The following is a 14737-nucleotide window of genomic DNA, read 5'->3' on the forward strand; positions in this document are numbered from 1 at the left end:
GCAGGCCACCTTCAAGTTCATGTCACTTTCCATCAAAATGTTCTATCATTACATAAGATTCTATGTCATGAATTATTTATCTGTTTGCTACAAATTAAAATGCAACTGCTATCTTTAATTTATGAGACAACTCTGTCTAATAAACTGATCAAAGGTTGTTTTGCATATCACGCTGATGATCAGTACATTACTCAGTGTCTAATAACTGTTTAGTGATCTTATTACAGATGATAATTTCTATAATATAACTGGTCAACTACAAAATTCAGAAGTATAGGTCAATGTATGAAGAGCAAACTTAATAAAATACATGAGTGTAGTAATTTAACATTTTATGGATTACTTGCAAGATACTGCAGAAAAGTTTTACAAGAGCATGAAGAACAAAATAGCTGTTCAGTACAGTGCCAAAATATGGTCTCCTGACGTTTACACCTAAATTTGGCACAATAATATAAGTTGTCATTAAATTGGTGTCGGTTTTTTCCTATGAAATGGTGATACTTATTTCATCACATTTTATTTTATACAAGTTCCACTCTTTCCTGATAATCACAAGTCAATAAACTATAAACTGTTAGTTTAAGTTTCCTGGTTTAACACAATGCTGCATAATACACACAGTTCAGGAGTTGAATGTCTACAAAATCCTTTGTATGCACGTGTTGCTCAGTACAACGAAAAGGAATGATCATTTCAGTGGAGAACTTAACAGAACCCAAATCAAAACCCCACCATCATTACATTGGAGGATAGAGTCTACTGTCAGTGTCAATTATGTGGTCTCCAAGATGTAAGATGTGGAAGCATTTTTACAATCATTGCTGAAGAAATATGACATGAATCTTAAATTATGCAAAGAACTGGAAAACATCAAATCTGTTCTAGGAATCACAGTAAAATCTCTGGTACTAATTGCCTGTTGTAAAATAAAAATAAGATATAGACACAAAGTTAATTTTCTGAACATAACCTGAAACACTACTGTAAAATTTAACACACACAATGAAACGACTGCTTCAAGATAAAAACACAAATAAGGCAAGAAACACACTAAACAGAAATAGGAAATGAATCATTATACAAACAATTTTCATAAAGATAAAATAACAAATGATACAAATATATATTAAGTCACTGAATTCTTCTGGTGTTGTGGTTTCATGTACAATCTGGTAGATGGATGGTGACATCAGACAGCAACAGATAACCGTAACATGCTGCAATGAATACTATTAAGATATAGCAAGCTTCTGAACAGCTAAGGGCTACACTGGAGTATATGGTAGTTTGTAATTGCATGAAAGTACATTTTATACATATCCAAAAACTGAGTATTATACACAAGTGAAATTAAATTAATTTGAAACAATATCTAGCAGTAAAACAAAATTTAAAAAAATGTTATAGTGCATAAAAAGTGAGTAAAGCATTTTTGTTATTTGCAAAGCGAGATAAAAGTTTCATTAAAGAAAGCAAAAAGACACGTAGAACCCACTATAGCATACCAACTGTCCATGTAGTACTCACTCTTTGCCTAATTTTATTCAGTCATCTGGTTCATTTTAAAGAAATTGAAATAGTAATACTTACCATAATTAACAAGTTATGACATCATGCTGATGGGACACTATTTAAAAAATCACTTAAGAACTCAATATTTAAATGAATGAAACTGTGTAATGATACTATGACAAAAGCTAACCTGACCATCTACCATAATGCGTAATGCACAGTGTGTTAGATTGAAAACCAAGGAGGTGAGCCAGACATAGATCAAATCAGCACGGCAGATTAATTATCATGGGCCAGCCTGGATATGGTTGCCCATGTAGTTTTAAGCCAATGCTAGGCTGGGCCCCAAATTCCGCCTCAGAGAACATGATACACGAATAGTTAAAATATGACAACACACAGAATAAAGATTACACAATTCACAGACAAATGGTGGACACAACTGCCCTCCCACAGGTTACCTTAATGACTGGGGTCTCCGGAAGGGCAACTGACCATAAAATTAAGCAATAAAAGGAAAAAAAGAGGAAAGAAAGTACTATGAGAAAAGCCATTTCAAGGCTTAAAAGTTCAAGGCATAAGCCCTTACCAGAATACAACTAACACAACACCAGCCTCTGCAATACAGCTACTATTAATGCATGGAAAACAATTGTAACAATAACCTGTTATAAGACATCAGGTTCTCAAACTTTATGTGAACACATAACGTAGAGAACTAACAAAACTGTACATGATGATAGAAAACCAATAGTGTTTCAAGTCGACTTGGTAACAATACTACTTTTAGTAGCTAAAAGCCTGTTTTACACCCACACGCAGGACTAACAGGGCTTGTATCTTCAACTGTAATGTAGTCCATAATGATCTAATTAACACGTTCCACATCATAACGGCTACCATACTGTGCAATGACTGCAAGTAAGTACAGGAATGAGGCAGTACAGGACCACAGCTACTGAAGTGCAGGACCACACCTACTGTAAACTGGTTATTGGTTATCATTATCTTCTTATAGCCATGACTCTACTGGAAAATGAAATCGGTAATTTTTTTACACTTACACTTTCTCAATCAAGCAGTTACCATATGGCACTATACACCGAGGTAACAAAAGTCACGAGACAGTGATAAGCACATATATACATGGTGGTAGTGTCTCATACAAAAGGTATAAAAGGGCAGTGCATTGGCAGAGCTGTCATTTGTACTTAGGTCATTCATGTGAAAAGGTTTCTGGTGCGATTACAGCTGCACGATGGGAATTAAGAGACTCTGAATATGGAATGGTAGTTGGAACTAGACACATGGAACATTCCATTTCAGATATCTTTAGGGAATTCAATATTCCAAGACCAATAGTGTCAAGAGAGTGCTGAGAATACATAATTTCATGCATTACCTCTCATAGTGGACAGTTATGCACTTTTCCTTTAATTCTACTAAATTGATAGGTAAAATAAACTAAGCCAAACACAATTTAATTGCATCATAAAATTTGATACAGAATGCTGACAAATCATGCCTTGTAAATGAGTTGGATTGTGTGTGTGTGTTTTAATTATGTATCTTAGTTTTATTGATTTAGTGGTGGTCCTTACAATATGTTTTTCTTCAGTATTCACAATCTCTAAGTTCATTTTTTTTTTACATCAAATGAAGACAAATATTCAACTATACACACTTAGTAATAATGACGCAAAGGTTTACGGGATCATTTCACAGCATAATCTTTCAGACAAGTATTATAATTACTAATGAAAGATATAAATATGGAATGGTTCACTTGGAAGCCCTATGATTTCATTTTTGTTGTGGACAAGTACAAGCCACAAACACACACATACAAGATAGTTTGCAAAGGTGCATTACAATACAGTAGCACCAAAATAAAGTAGCTGACTTAATCAGTGAAACAGTACTTACACAATAACAGCTGAGATGTGATGTGGCAATGTATCTTATTTCATAATTCATCAGTACAATGATTGGTGAGGACAACTACAATGTGACTTTTTCACAGCTGATCAACAATAAAGCCCAGTTAATACTAGAACATGCTGTCACATCTCGGCCATGTATGTTTGCATCAGAGGACTGTATCAATTTAATATAAAAAATATAACTGTGTAGATATCATATTAACTTTTTGCATATTTACATGAATGTGTACAACACAGAATACAGTAATCCACCCAGGGCAATCCCGAACATGAGCAGCAATTACTAGTCTTAACTGGACTACACTCTCAACAGAGAATGGGAAAAAACATACAACTTATTTTGCAGCTGAGTGAGATTGCTCTAGAGAGCAGGCCAAACCTGACAGTCACATGAAGCAGCTCACAAAAATGATTAAATATGTTTAAAAAGGAAATGAAATCCAAATTCTTGATTAATATTCATACTGTTGTACTGTCACAGCCTTTGTACTTGTAGTTACCAGCTCCTGTAACTGCTCACTAAAAGCAACATATGATTAGAGAACAAAACAAGAAAAATAACAAACTCACGATGATTCTCCCACTTGATGGCAAGATTTTTTGATTGGTTACTGACAGAAATTCACTCACATAAAACGCTGTTAGAACACTTGGACACCCACATTATTAATTAAGCTGATTACATTTCTGAACCAACAAAATTAAAAACTGAAAACCAGAAGCAGAAAGCAAATGTACGTGAGAATGACGGATTCTTTGTAGACCCGCTAGCAAAAAAAAATATAAATATATATGCGTATATATAAAAATAGATATTCTTTTTCTCTCTCTGCTGTTCTCCCAAATATATTTCACCAGAAGTTAAAAAATAAATGTATAAGTATATAAAAATTGAAAAACAAAAATAAAAAGTAAAAACTTCTGCACACTGATAATAAAAAGTATATGAACAATGCACAATAAAATCTGCCTGACATTATGAACAGTACAAATTATGTGATAACAAATCCAAAAGAGCAAAATAAAGAAAACAGTAATGATTTGGCCTTTTTGTTCCCACAAGTTACTTGATAAAGCATAGAAATGTCCACTACCAGCTAATTAGTTTGTTCATTTCACGTCAACACTGTTAAATAAGAAAATTTAGCTAATAATTCATTGGATGCATGCTAGGTACAGTCCTGTAACTAAAGGTGAGTTTGTAAATCAGAGTGTTTGTTAATTCACTTTGTATTTCTCCCTGTGTACTAAAATTCTGGTATCTCAATCTCATGTAATAAGACAACAGGTAAGTGTGAATGCAAAGAAAACATTCCAACAGAAAAGCTGCAAAAGGTTCATTACAAAAGCATGGATACTGTAACCTGTAACTGGAATTAATGGTTTATTATTTTTTTAATATGCTCATTGGCAAAGTAACTAAATGCGTATGGAGTGGCATCAACACTTGGCTGTGGTGCCAGTCACAGACACTACATTGTAATTTTTGCTCAATTACGAGTGGAGCAAATGGAGGGATGAACATCTATTAACATTTTATACTTAGAAACATATTTCTTGACACACTGCTGTTCTGAAGACTTTTCTTCCTGCTGTGACTTAGTGATCATAATATGGTGTGTGTGTGTGTGTGTGTGTGTGTGTGTGTGTGTGTGTGTGTGTGTGTGAGAGAGAGAGAGAGAGAGAGAGAGAGAGAGAGAGAGAGAGAGAGAGAGAGAGAGAGAGACCTTTCATGATTACCAACACAAGCAACCTGTGGGAATATAGGAATCATTTTGAAAGCTGTTTTCTTTTTTAAAAAAAAATCCAACTGGGGTAAGCGAAGGATCCACAAATTCTACCCCATTCCTCCGTCCCCAAAAAAACAGTTGATAATGACAAAAATAACTGGAAACAGTCTGATTATATAACACAATTATTCAAAACATTTTTTAAAAATAATTGTCAAATGACATGTCACATAATAAGAATCATTTGTACATTGCGTTCTACGTAGAAACCATCTTTCTCCACGGACAAAGTATAAAAGCAAAAAATACTTACTGTCAAAATTCAGGCTTATTGTTGCATTACTCTCTCCTAATTCATTTTTAGCTGTCACTTTGTATTTGCCAGCATCCTCAACAGTGACATTTTTAATTTCAAGTGTTGCAAAGTAGGAATGACCATCTTTTTCAACAGACAGCTGTAAAACAAACCACAAGATGAAATTTCAATTTATATTTCTTGCTGCAAAGATATCTGTGTGAATTGTCTTATTAATGTTACCGCACTATAGCAATTCTACTGATCATAACAAAAGCCCAACACCTCTGTGTCAGTCAGTTTTAAAAATAATAAAGTCATATTGGCCTGGTATATTAATTGGTCTATTGCAGGGATGCTCAACACATCGATCACGATCAACTAGTTGATCGCCATAGCTTTATCATTGATCTTTTACATTGATCTTTCAAAACATTTTTCCAAAATCTCTTGAAAATGAGCTGTTTTTGTGAAATATCTGTTTGGTGACAATGAGTGTTCGGCACAGTAACTGTAGGCAGTAAATCCCACAACACTGTTTTCACTCCTTTCATTCCCATTTCCATTTCACCACCTTTAATGCTCACGCCAAGCAACAGTCTTTCCTCTTTCATGGTGAGGTTCCTACTTGCGAACTGTCAAATTGTAAGTTGCTGGGTTGTGACTGACAGATGCAGTGAGCAGGGAGAACATTGAGGGTTTGCTGTGTGAGGAGGTGTGGTATTCGGTACAGGTGGCAAAAAGCTCCACCTCTAGTATGTAGCATAAACCCCTGTTTTCAAGATTCCACAAAACAACAGTGTGCATTACAGAGGTAATGATCAGTTAAATACTTTGTGTTATCAAAACTCAGTTGCTGTTTGTGCTGACATGTCAAATAACTGCCATATCACTCATTTTTGAAGCAATCGCAATCAAAATAGTGCAACAATACATACCACAACAGCACATCTCAGCAACAATGCATGTGACAAGTTTTAGTTCTCACTTAGTACCGTTATTGCGAAAAATGAGTGCAGCTAAACACAGAAAAACATGCCACTTCCATGGTAAGTGGGAAGAACAGATTATTGTTGCAGTGCACAAAGACAGTTGTTTATGTTCGATATCTAATGCTAGTTTAGCCTTATCTAAAAAGAGAAATACTGAATGCCATTTTAGAACAGTTTGTAAAGACTTCAAATTGGAAGCAGCTGTTGGTAGTGAGCTGAGGAGGAAGACAGGAAGACACTTTCTAATCTAAACAGCCAATTACAATCACAACAGTCATATTTTGCAAAACCTACCAAAAAAAGCATAAAATGTAGCATCATTTTGTGTGTCAGAAGTAGTGATGAAACACGCAAAACGATTTTATGATGACACAGTTGTTAAGGAGTGCTTCGTGGCAGCTTGTCAGTCCTGTCTTCAACATTTAACAACAAGTCAGAGATAATATCAGCTATCAGAGATGTGCCTCTGTTAATACCTACAACCAGACCAGTGGAATCAATGGTGGAAAATACAAAGTGTCAGCTGATAACAGATTAGCAATCCTGGTTGTTTTTCTCATTTCAGTTACACAAGTTATGCACTTCCGCTTACTGCAGACACTTTGTACATGATCTGTGATGATGGTACTGTACTACTTGTAATGTTGCAGCATGTAGCTCAGAAACAATGTACAAAATGGTGCCATGGTTATGACGCTGACTCCACATGATGCAGGAGCAGGGTTCAAATCTTCAACTGCCAGTGAAATTTACATTCTTCATGTCTAATTGATTAAGGTGAATGCCACAAGGCATTTTTCATAAAGGCACAGCTGATTTCCTTCTTGCCCATTTTGAGCACATGCCCAAACTCTTTTGATCTCATCACCACACATTCATTAAAATCTAATCTTCCTTATCTCATTTAGTTCCAATGTGTTGCAGGGTATACAGGCATAGGAACTTTACTAAACTACCATGGACTCATCTCATATTTAGTTCACAAGCTGCCAACTGAAATAAATGCAAGTGACAGATTTCAGCTGCTAAGTAGCTGTCATGGGAAAACTGACCACCATCTATTCTGATTTCAGGGTACATTGACCATAAGGTTTATGAACAAAAGCCACTAACTAAATTACAATCTACTATGCCTCATTTTTTGTGTTAGTAGATACAGCTCTTTCTGCCTTGACTCAGGTAATAAATCTGACAAACTTATTAATGGGATGTACTATAAATTTCCAAAATGGCATCACCAATAGTCTTCACTTGTTACTTTCCTTCCAAGTTTCATAATATGCTAGCCCATCACCATTCCTAATTGACCTATCCCATTCACATTTCATGATACCTAATGCAATCTGAAGAGCACAGATGGTTCAAATGGCTGTGAGCACTATGGGACTTAACAGCTACGGTCATCAGTCCCCTAGAACTTAGAACTACTTAAACCTAACTGACCTAAGGACATCACACAACACCCTGTCATCACGAGGCAGAGAAAATCCCTGACCCCACCGGGAATCGAACCCGGGAACCCAGGCGCGGGAGAAGAGCACAGATCCAGTTTAATTCTAAAGTAATTTTCTCCTCTGCCTGTGTTACCTGTAATACCATAAGAGAGTCTCATTATGTGTCCCCATTTTTCATTCAATTGTCATTCTAGTAGAGCAATCAATACAATCATGACATCTCAAAATAACTAGTCTACAGCCAACTCCAAAATTTGACACCCATTAACTGGAACTTCATAAGGCATGGTCCTATTGGAGGTGGTACATCCTTGCCTTGGAACTGGCTTATCCAGCCAATATACGAGGATGTACAGATTAATTTGGACTCTAAACTACCATGCAATTTTGATTTTTTCACAAATATGAAAAATTGCTAGAGGTGGAAGGAGCGATAAGTGGGGCAACAATGTTGGAGACAACTGAAGATTGAACATCAAATCTTTGGATCTATAATCTGGCATTTGCCCACTTTCGCAAGAAGCAACAATATTAAATACACTAAATTACGCAAAATATTTTCAGTATCTTGCAAAGAAAAGTAGGTTCATAAAATCTCTGAAATAAAACCATCACATAAACAAAAATGATTAAAAAATTTGAAGCTCATTCAATATGACTGGGTCAGTTATTTAAAAGTTACAACAACTTCAAAAACCAATGAAGTATTGTAGCGTCACAGCTATTACGTGATTGCAGATTTTTGCAGTAACTTTGTTACATTATGGCAAGCTGTTTTGGGAGCCTGCAGTACAGTAGTGTTCAGTGGTGGCCGGCATGTGGCATGCTGTATGTGTCATAGCCCCACCTGTCACTAAAGCGGACCATGAGAATGCTCACTGTGGCACATATTAAAAATCACTTATTCACCTCACCTAAGAAACTAAATAACTACGTTAATTATTAGCTGTTTTATTTAAAATTTGGTACATGACCTTTTGTTATTCAGACGAGCTTTGCATAGAAATTTGATACCGCTACATATAATAGTTTCAGAGATATAAAAAACCTATTAAAAAGTACTTAACCAACACTTAAGAAAATAAATTCAGACAGTAATAGTAACAGTTTATATTTCTTTAGTTATTTGAAAACAGTAACAGCACTCTTAGTGTGCTGATTTGTTTTATAAGGATTTTCAATTCTAAACTTTTGATAATTTTTCATTTGTAATGGAAATAACACTTTAAAAGACAATATTTATATTTTGTGTTAGGGCGAGAGTGAATGAGAGTGAATGTGAGTGTGTATGTGGGACATATGTCAAATTTCAATTCTATATTGTATTACACCTTACGTAACTAGCAAGTGTTACGCCACCAAGATGTCATGAAAAACTGTGAATCCCCCTAACTGGCGGATGACATATTTCTATGAGTGTTTACTTTTGTAATAAGGCAACCAGAAAGGCAGTAAGAGGACAATCAGTTCTAAAGTATATTTCAAGTATAGTTTTCTCTTAGTTTTCATTTCGTTTGGTTCGATGGAATATTTTGTTAATATTTGCAGCATGAAATGACGTAGATGAATCTGCAAATGTTGACTGGAGTAAAAAAGGTTGAGCTCGAACATGATCATGAAAGATTAATCTGATTGGCTGTTCGTTTTCATCAACCAATGAGAGTAAAGTCTTTCCTGCGCATTGGGATGAGTTACATGCCTTGAAAGCAATGGGACTGAAGCAGTTGTGGACTAGCTTCCGGACGAGAAGGTCATGTTAGAAGTGTCCGCAAAAATTATTTGTAAAATGAAGAAAAGACTGTTATATCACATTCGGTTTGTATCGCCGTGCAAGCAGATGCAGCTACAGCTACAGACAATTCTGTGAAGTTTGGGAGATTTTGGAGTGTTTGCTGCAGAGAAAAACTACATGTGAAACTATCGGCCTTTGTAAATAATTCTGCGTGGTGTGTTCAGTATGCATTTACAGAACATTTTGGCGAGCATCTTCATTTGAAGAATCCACTAAAAATGACTGAGTGTGAAACTCATTTCATAGCAGAGTACTGACTGTATTAATCTCGTAATATTTTGGGTTGGACTTAATACATTTCTGGCTGTCTTGCGCGCGACATAAGCTGCATGAACTAGTAGTGGATGTCTTATTGACGTAAATATGGGCTTGTTGACACCATAGTTAAAAGACAATTAAAAAGAACATTAGTATCGATAAGCGGACATTTTCAATGCAGGAAGGAAGCATCCCCTTATGACCATTATTACTAGAGGTTTGCAGGTTTATTTTGTTACCTGAGTTACGGCGACTATGTAATCGTAAGTATGGACGATGGTTTTCTTCAATGCTGCTTTTAACATCATCTGTATACTGCCTACGAATGCAGAGCAACAGATGGTGAATGAATGCTATACTGAGGTAGGTGGAGATTAATTTTGCAGGATGCTTTACTCAGTGCTAGCAAACAAGAGACGAAACCACCCCACCACAGTATCACTTAATTCAAATGTTTGTATAAGTTCAAATGAGCTGGAATTTTTAGTATTATGACCAAAACATTTACATCAAAGGTTTAAAGAAAATATCTCAGACTAATTTCTTGACTTGAGATAGCTGAGCAAGTAGATACATTGGCAACACCTGTGCAGATACCAGCCGCATCAGTTAAAAGTGGATAGACTGCAGTTTGAAAATCAAGAAAATGGTCAGATTACATGCAGTGACATGGAAATTAATTCACAAAATTTGCATCAAGAATTTTATTGCTGGAAAACCAAACTGTGAATGTGGGTTTGGGATGTGTAATCTGTAAGCAATAGTTTTATTGAAACACAAAGCTAATTTCAAGGAGTGTGTCATGTAACCACTGAAAGAGACTCTGAAATATATGCAGACCCAGTGCAAAACCACAGTTTTAATAAAAACAGGAGCACCCCTCAGTGAAGTGGTGGAAACAAAAATGAGAGCTATTGTGAGATAACTGGTGGAATAAATAACATCTAGAGAAATGAAGGTCACATTATCACATGAGTTTTAAAATGAGACAGAAAGAGAAAAATTATGCAAATATTTTGTCATTAGTCTTCAACTGCAAACTAAAACCGAATAAGGTGCAGAAGAGGTGGAAGTTAAGGAGATGGGACCTGGACAAACTGAAAGAACGAGAGACTGTTGAGCGCTTCAGAGGGAGCATCATGCAATGCTAGACTGAACTGGATAAAAAGGAATACAATAGAAAATGAATAAGTAACTTCAAGAGACAAAATAAGCAAGGCTGTAGAGCATCACATAGGTAGAATGTCAAGGTCTAGTAGAAATCCATGGAAAAACAAAGAAGATATTGTATTTAATTGATGAAAGGTTAAAATATAAATACATAAAAATGAGAAAATGAAACAGACATAAGGGTATAAAGATGTCCAAAAAATGAGACAGAGAGAAAGTACAGCATGGTCAAGCAGGAACGGCTAGAGGGCAAATGCAAGCCTATAGATGCATGCATAACTAGGGGAAAAATTGATGCTACCTATAGGAACATTAAAGAAACTTTTGGAGAAAAGAAAACCATATCTATGAATATCAAGATCTCAGATGGTAAACCAGTAATAAGCAAAGGCCAGAAGGCTGAAGACTGGAAGAATATACAGAGGGCACAAATAAGGGTAAAAACTTAAGGAAAATGTTACACAAAGAGAAGAGGAAGTAGTTGAAGATGAGATGGGAGATATGATACTGCAAGAAGAATTTGATAGAGCAAGATACTGAGACTAAAACTTGAATACAGTAAGCAGATTCACATTTATGTATGTTCTAGTGCTTGTGTAGAGATCAATAGGCTTGCACAGGATGGAATAGCATAGAGAGCTGCACCAAACAAGTCTTCGAACTGAACACCACAGCAACAACAATGGAAACAACATTCAACACAGATATGAACTGATGGGGAAATTCTGTCCAAACCAGGAAATATTTGCAGAAAGCAGGAAATTTCAATAAATCTTTAGTACGTTTAGACATGTGACATTCTGAAGCAAGTAATGATGTGAAAGTTCATTTTACAAGGTATGCTCTCCATAGAAATACCTATGACAACTTGGAAATGTCAGGAGAGATATTAGAAGTAATAAGCAACATGTAAATGGTTGAATACCACCACCTGGAAAGACATCACTTAAAGGAAATGGATGCTTGGATACTACTGCCTGATCTTCTGAAACCTCAAACACAGACAAGCTGTGGAGAGGGAAATGTATTGCTACCAGGCACACCAGCATTACCAACAAGGCCATAATGGGGATTGCCAATAGAAACCACGTGGGTGCCCAGAGGTAAAGGAAAAAGTAACATAGTAAACAGCAATACTGAGACTTGCAGTTGTAATCTAAGGATTTTGCATCAGAATCAAAAGACACAGAAATATTGTTACCTACTGATTTGCCAGACATATTCATTATGACAGGACACATTATTTAAAAAATTAAATAAAAGTTATAGTAGACTATGAGTGAACATCACATTCTATTAAGTATTGACACAAGGATGGTGGAGATATATGTAATCATTGGATATATGTATCATTGGAATAAGGGATAGCTTTCCATGACCCATTACAAAATGATCTGCATTTTTTTCTGAGGCAGCTGCAGGACAGGTAAAGGTTCAAGGGGGAAATACTTAGTAATAGGACTATGCAAATCTTCTAACAGTGACACATATAGTATTCTTGAGGAATATGAAGCCATTTTGAACAAAGTAGTACAGTATTTCACTTGTATAGTTGTGGAGGGAGATACAAATATTAATATTTTAATGGAAAGTTTTATAAAAGGAGCTTTTGTGACCTGAACAGTTAATCTTAAACTAGAATTAAACTACTCTAGAGCCACAGATGAAACACACGCCCAAATAGATCACATGATCTAAAATACACTTTGGTGTAGACGCAGAGTGCAAATCATAAATAAAGCCATCCTGACCATTATGGGAAAGAAACTGAAACATTGGAAAATGAGACAAGTTAGTGTATGGTAGTTGCAGAACTTCGTCAATGAAACTGTCACATTCAAATGTACTGGATGGGCTACTAGAATCAAAACAGTAGGAATATGTATCCAGGGCTGAGAATATAGTTGGAATGTGGAATTTTTTCTGCTCTGAATTATTATATAGAATTCAAAGCATGTCAGAAAAATAAATAATGACAAGACAAGACAAGAAGTGGACCACATTCTGATGGCCAAAGAAGAACTAAAATCAATGAAGGAGCAGTAGTATCACACAAGTAACCCCGAGGTTAGTTTTCTAGACTTGCAAGAACACAAAGAAAGCATATTAGAGACAAATATGGGAAGCTAAATATAAATACCTTAAAAGAAAACAGATAGATCAAAATATTACTAGGACTTGTTGGTCATATATAAATGCTGAAGGAAAAAGTTCAACTTGCTAGGCAACTGAAAACACAGCAATAGAAAAGGAAGGGAAAAATGTGAAGACCTGCATGAAGTCCACAATATTTTTAATTAACACTATGTTTCAGTATTTGAGAAACTCAAAAAGCAAAATCCTACAAAAGGAGAGCCTAGAAAGATCACCTCAGCAGTAACTTACAGCTTATTCTTGCTTCCAACAAGTGAAACAGGAGTAAAAAAAATACAATTAGTCAAAAAAAGGGGTCATATGGAATAGGTACCAAGACAATTAAAGACAGTCCCCCATGTGTGATAAAGTCACATACCATATTAATAAAGCTGTCAATGGAAGAAGGAATATCTCCAGCATGTTTAAAAACAAGTAAGATGGTTCATATACAGGGTATAACAGAATGATTTTTTCAAAATTTGGGAGACTGTAGATGATGAAATTTCAAACATTTTGATATAAGGAATGTACAGTTAGTAATGTAAAATAAATGTTATCATCAGGATAGGACACATCTCATAAACAACTTCAGGCAGAGACTAACTGGAAAGGGATGCCCAGTCTCTTGGTCTGTGCACTTCCCTGACCTCACCCCTCTTCACTTTTCAGTCTGGGGTTATGTAAAGTCCTTTCTGTACTCAATGCCAACAGGAATAGTTTCTGAGCTAACTGAGTACATCTTCACAGCATTTGATACTACCAATGGGGAGAATCTTACAGAGAATCAGATAAAATGTAGTTTGGGATTGCACATTATGTAATGAAGTTGATGGTCATCACAGTGAGGCAGTGAAGACACAAATTCAGTTTATAATATTTGATTGTATTCTACCTTTCAATAAACATTTTCCAAACTTTACTTCCAATAAACATTTTCCAAACTTTACTTCCAATAAACATTTTCCAAACTACAGTATTTTGGTGTTTCATTTAGCCTAGCAAATGTGTAGAATGTTCATATTTCTGTAAAAACTGTAATTCACATTTCCAGTTATAAGTTCCTTTAATGAAAACATTCAAAATTTCATCCTCTGATTCCTACACTACACATATATATAAGGGCAGTAATAAAGAGGATCATATAAACTACAGATCAGTCACTATTAAATCTGTTTTATCCAGAGTCGTGGAGATAGTCATAAAAGATAGAATAAGACATTTCATTGACAGAAACAAGATTTGTAAAAGGGGCAGCATGGATTTCGAAGGTGCAAGTCAACTACAACACAATAGTGAATTTTTTAAAATGTTGTATTAAGACACTCAACAAAACAAAAGTTTCTGCAGACTCTTACTCTGTCTTTCTCTGGGTTTTGACTCTTTATCCCACAGTATTCTGTTAGAGAAACTTTAGAACTATGGAATAATGAGGAAATTATCTGTTGTAATAAA

The 14737-nt window shown here is 35.4% G+C and overlaps 1 protein-coding gene across 50 annotated transcripts in view; it reads right to left on the reverse strand.

Annotated features, from left to right (window-relative positions):
- Positions 1-14737, reverse strand: part of LOC126299121 (twitchin) — a 484418-nt gene that overhangs the window by 394741 nt on the left and 74940 nt on the right. For all 50 annotated transcript variants that reach the window (XM_049990829.1, XM_049990822.1, XM_049990871.1 and 47 more), the window contains exon 5: positions 5502-5643. In XM_049990829.1, coding sequence (XP_049846786.1) covers positions 5502-5643 — 142 coding nt within the window. The remainder of the gene's footprint in view (positions 1-5501; positions 5644-14737) is intronic.

The sequence above is a fragment of the Schistocerca gregaria genome, chromosome X (genome assembly GCF_023897955.1).
Source record: "Schistocerca gregaria isolate iqSchGreg1 chromosome X, iqSchGreg1.2, whole genome shotgun sequence".
In the NCBI taxonomy this organism is placed as follows: Eukaryota; Metazoa; Arthropoda; class Insecta; order Orthoptera; family Acrididae; genus Schistocerca; species Schistocerca gregaria.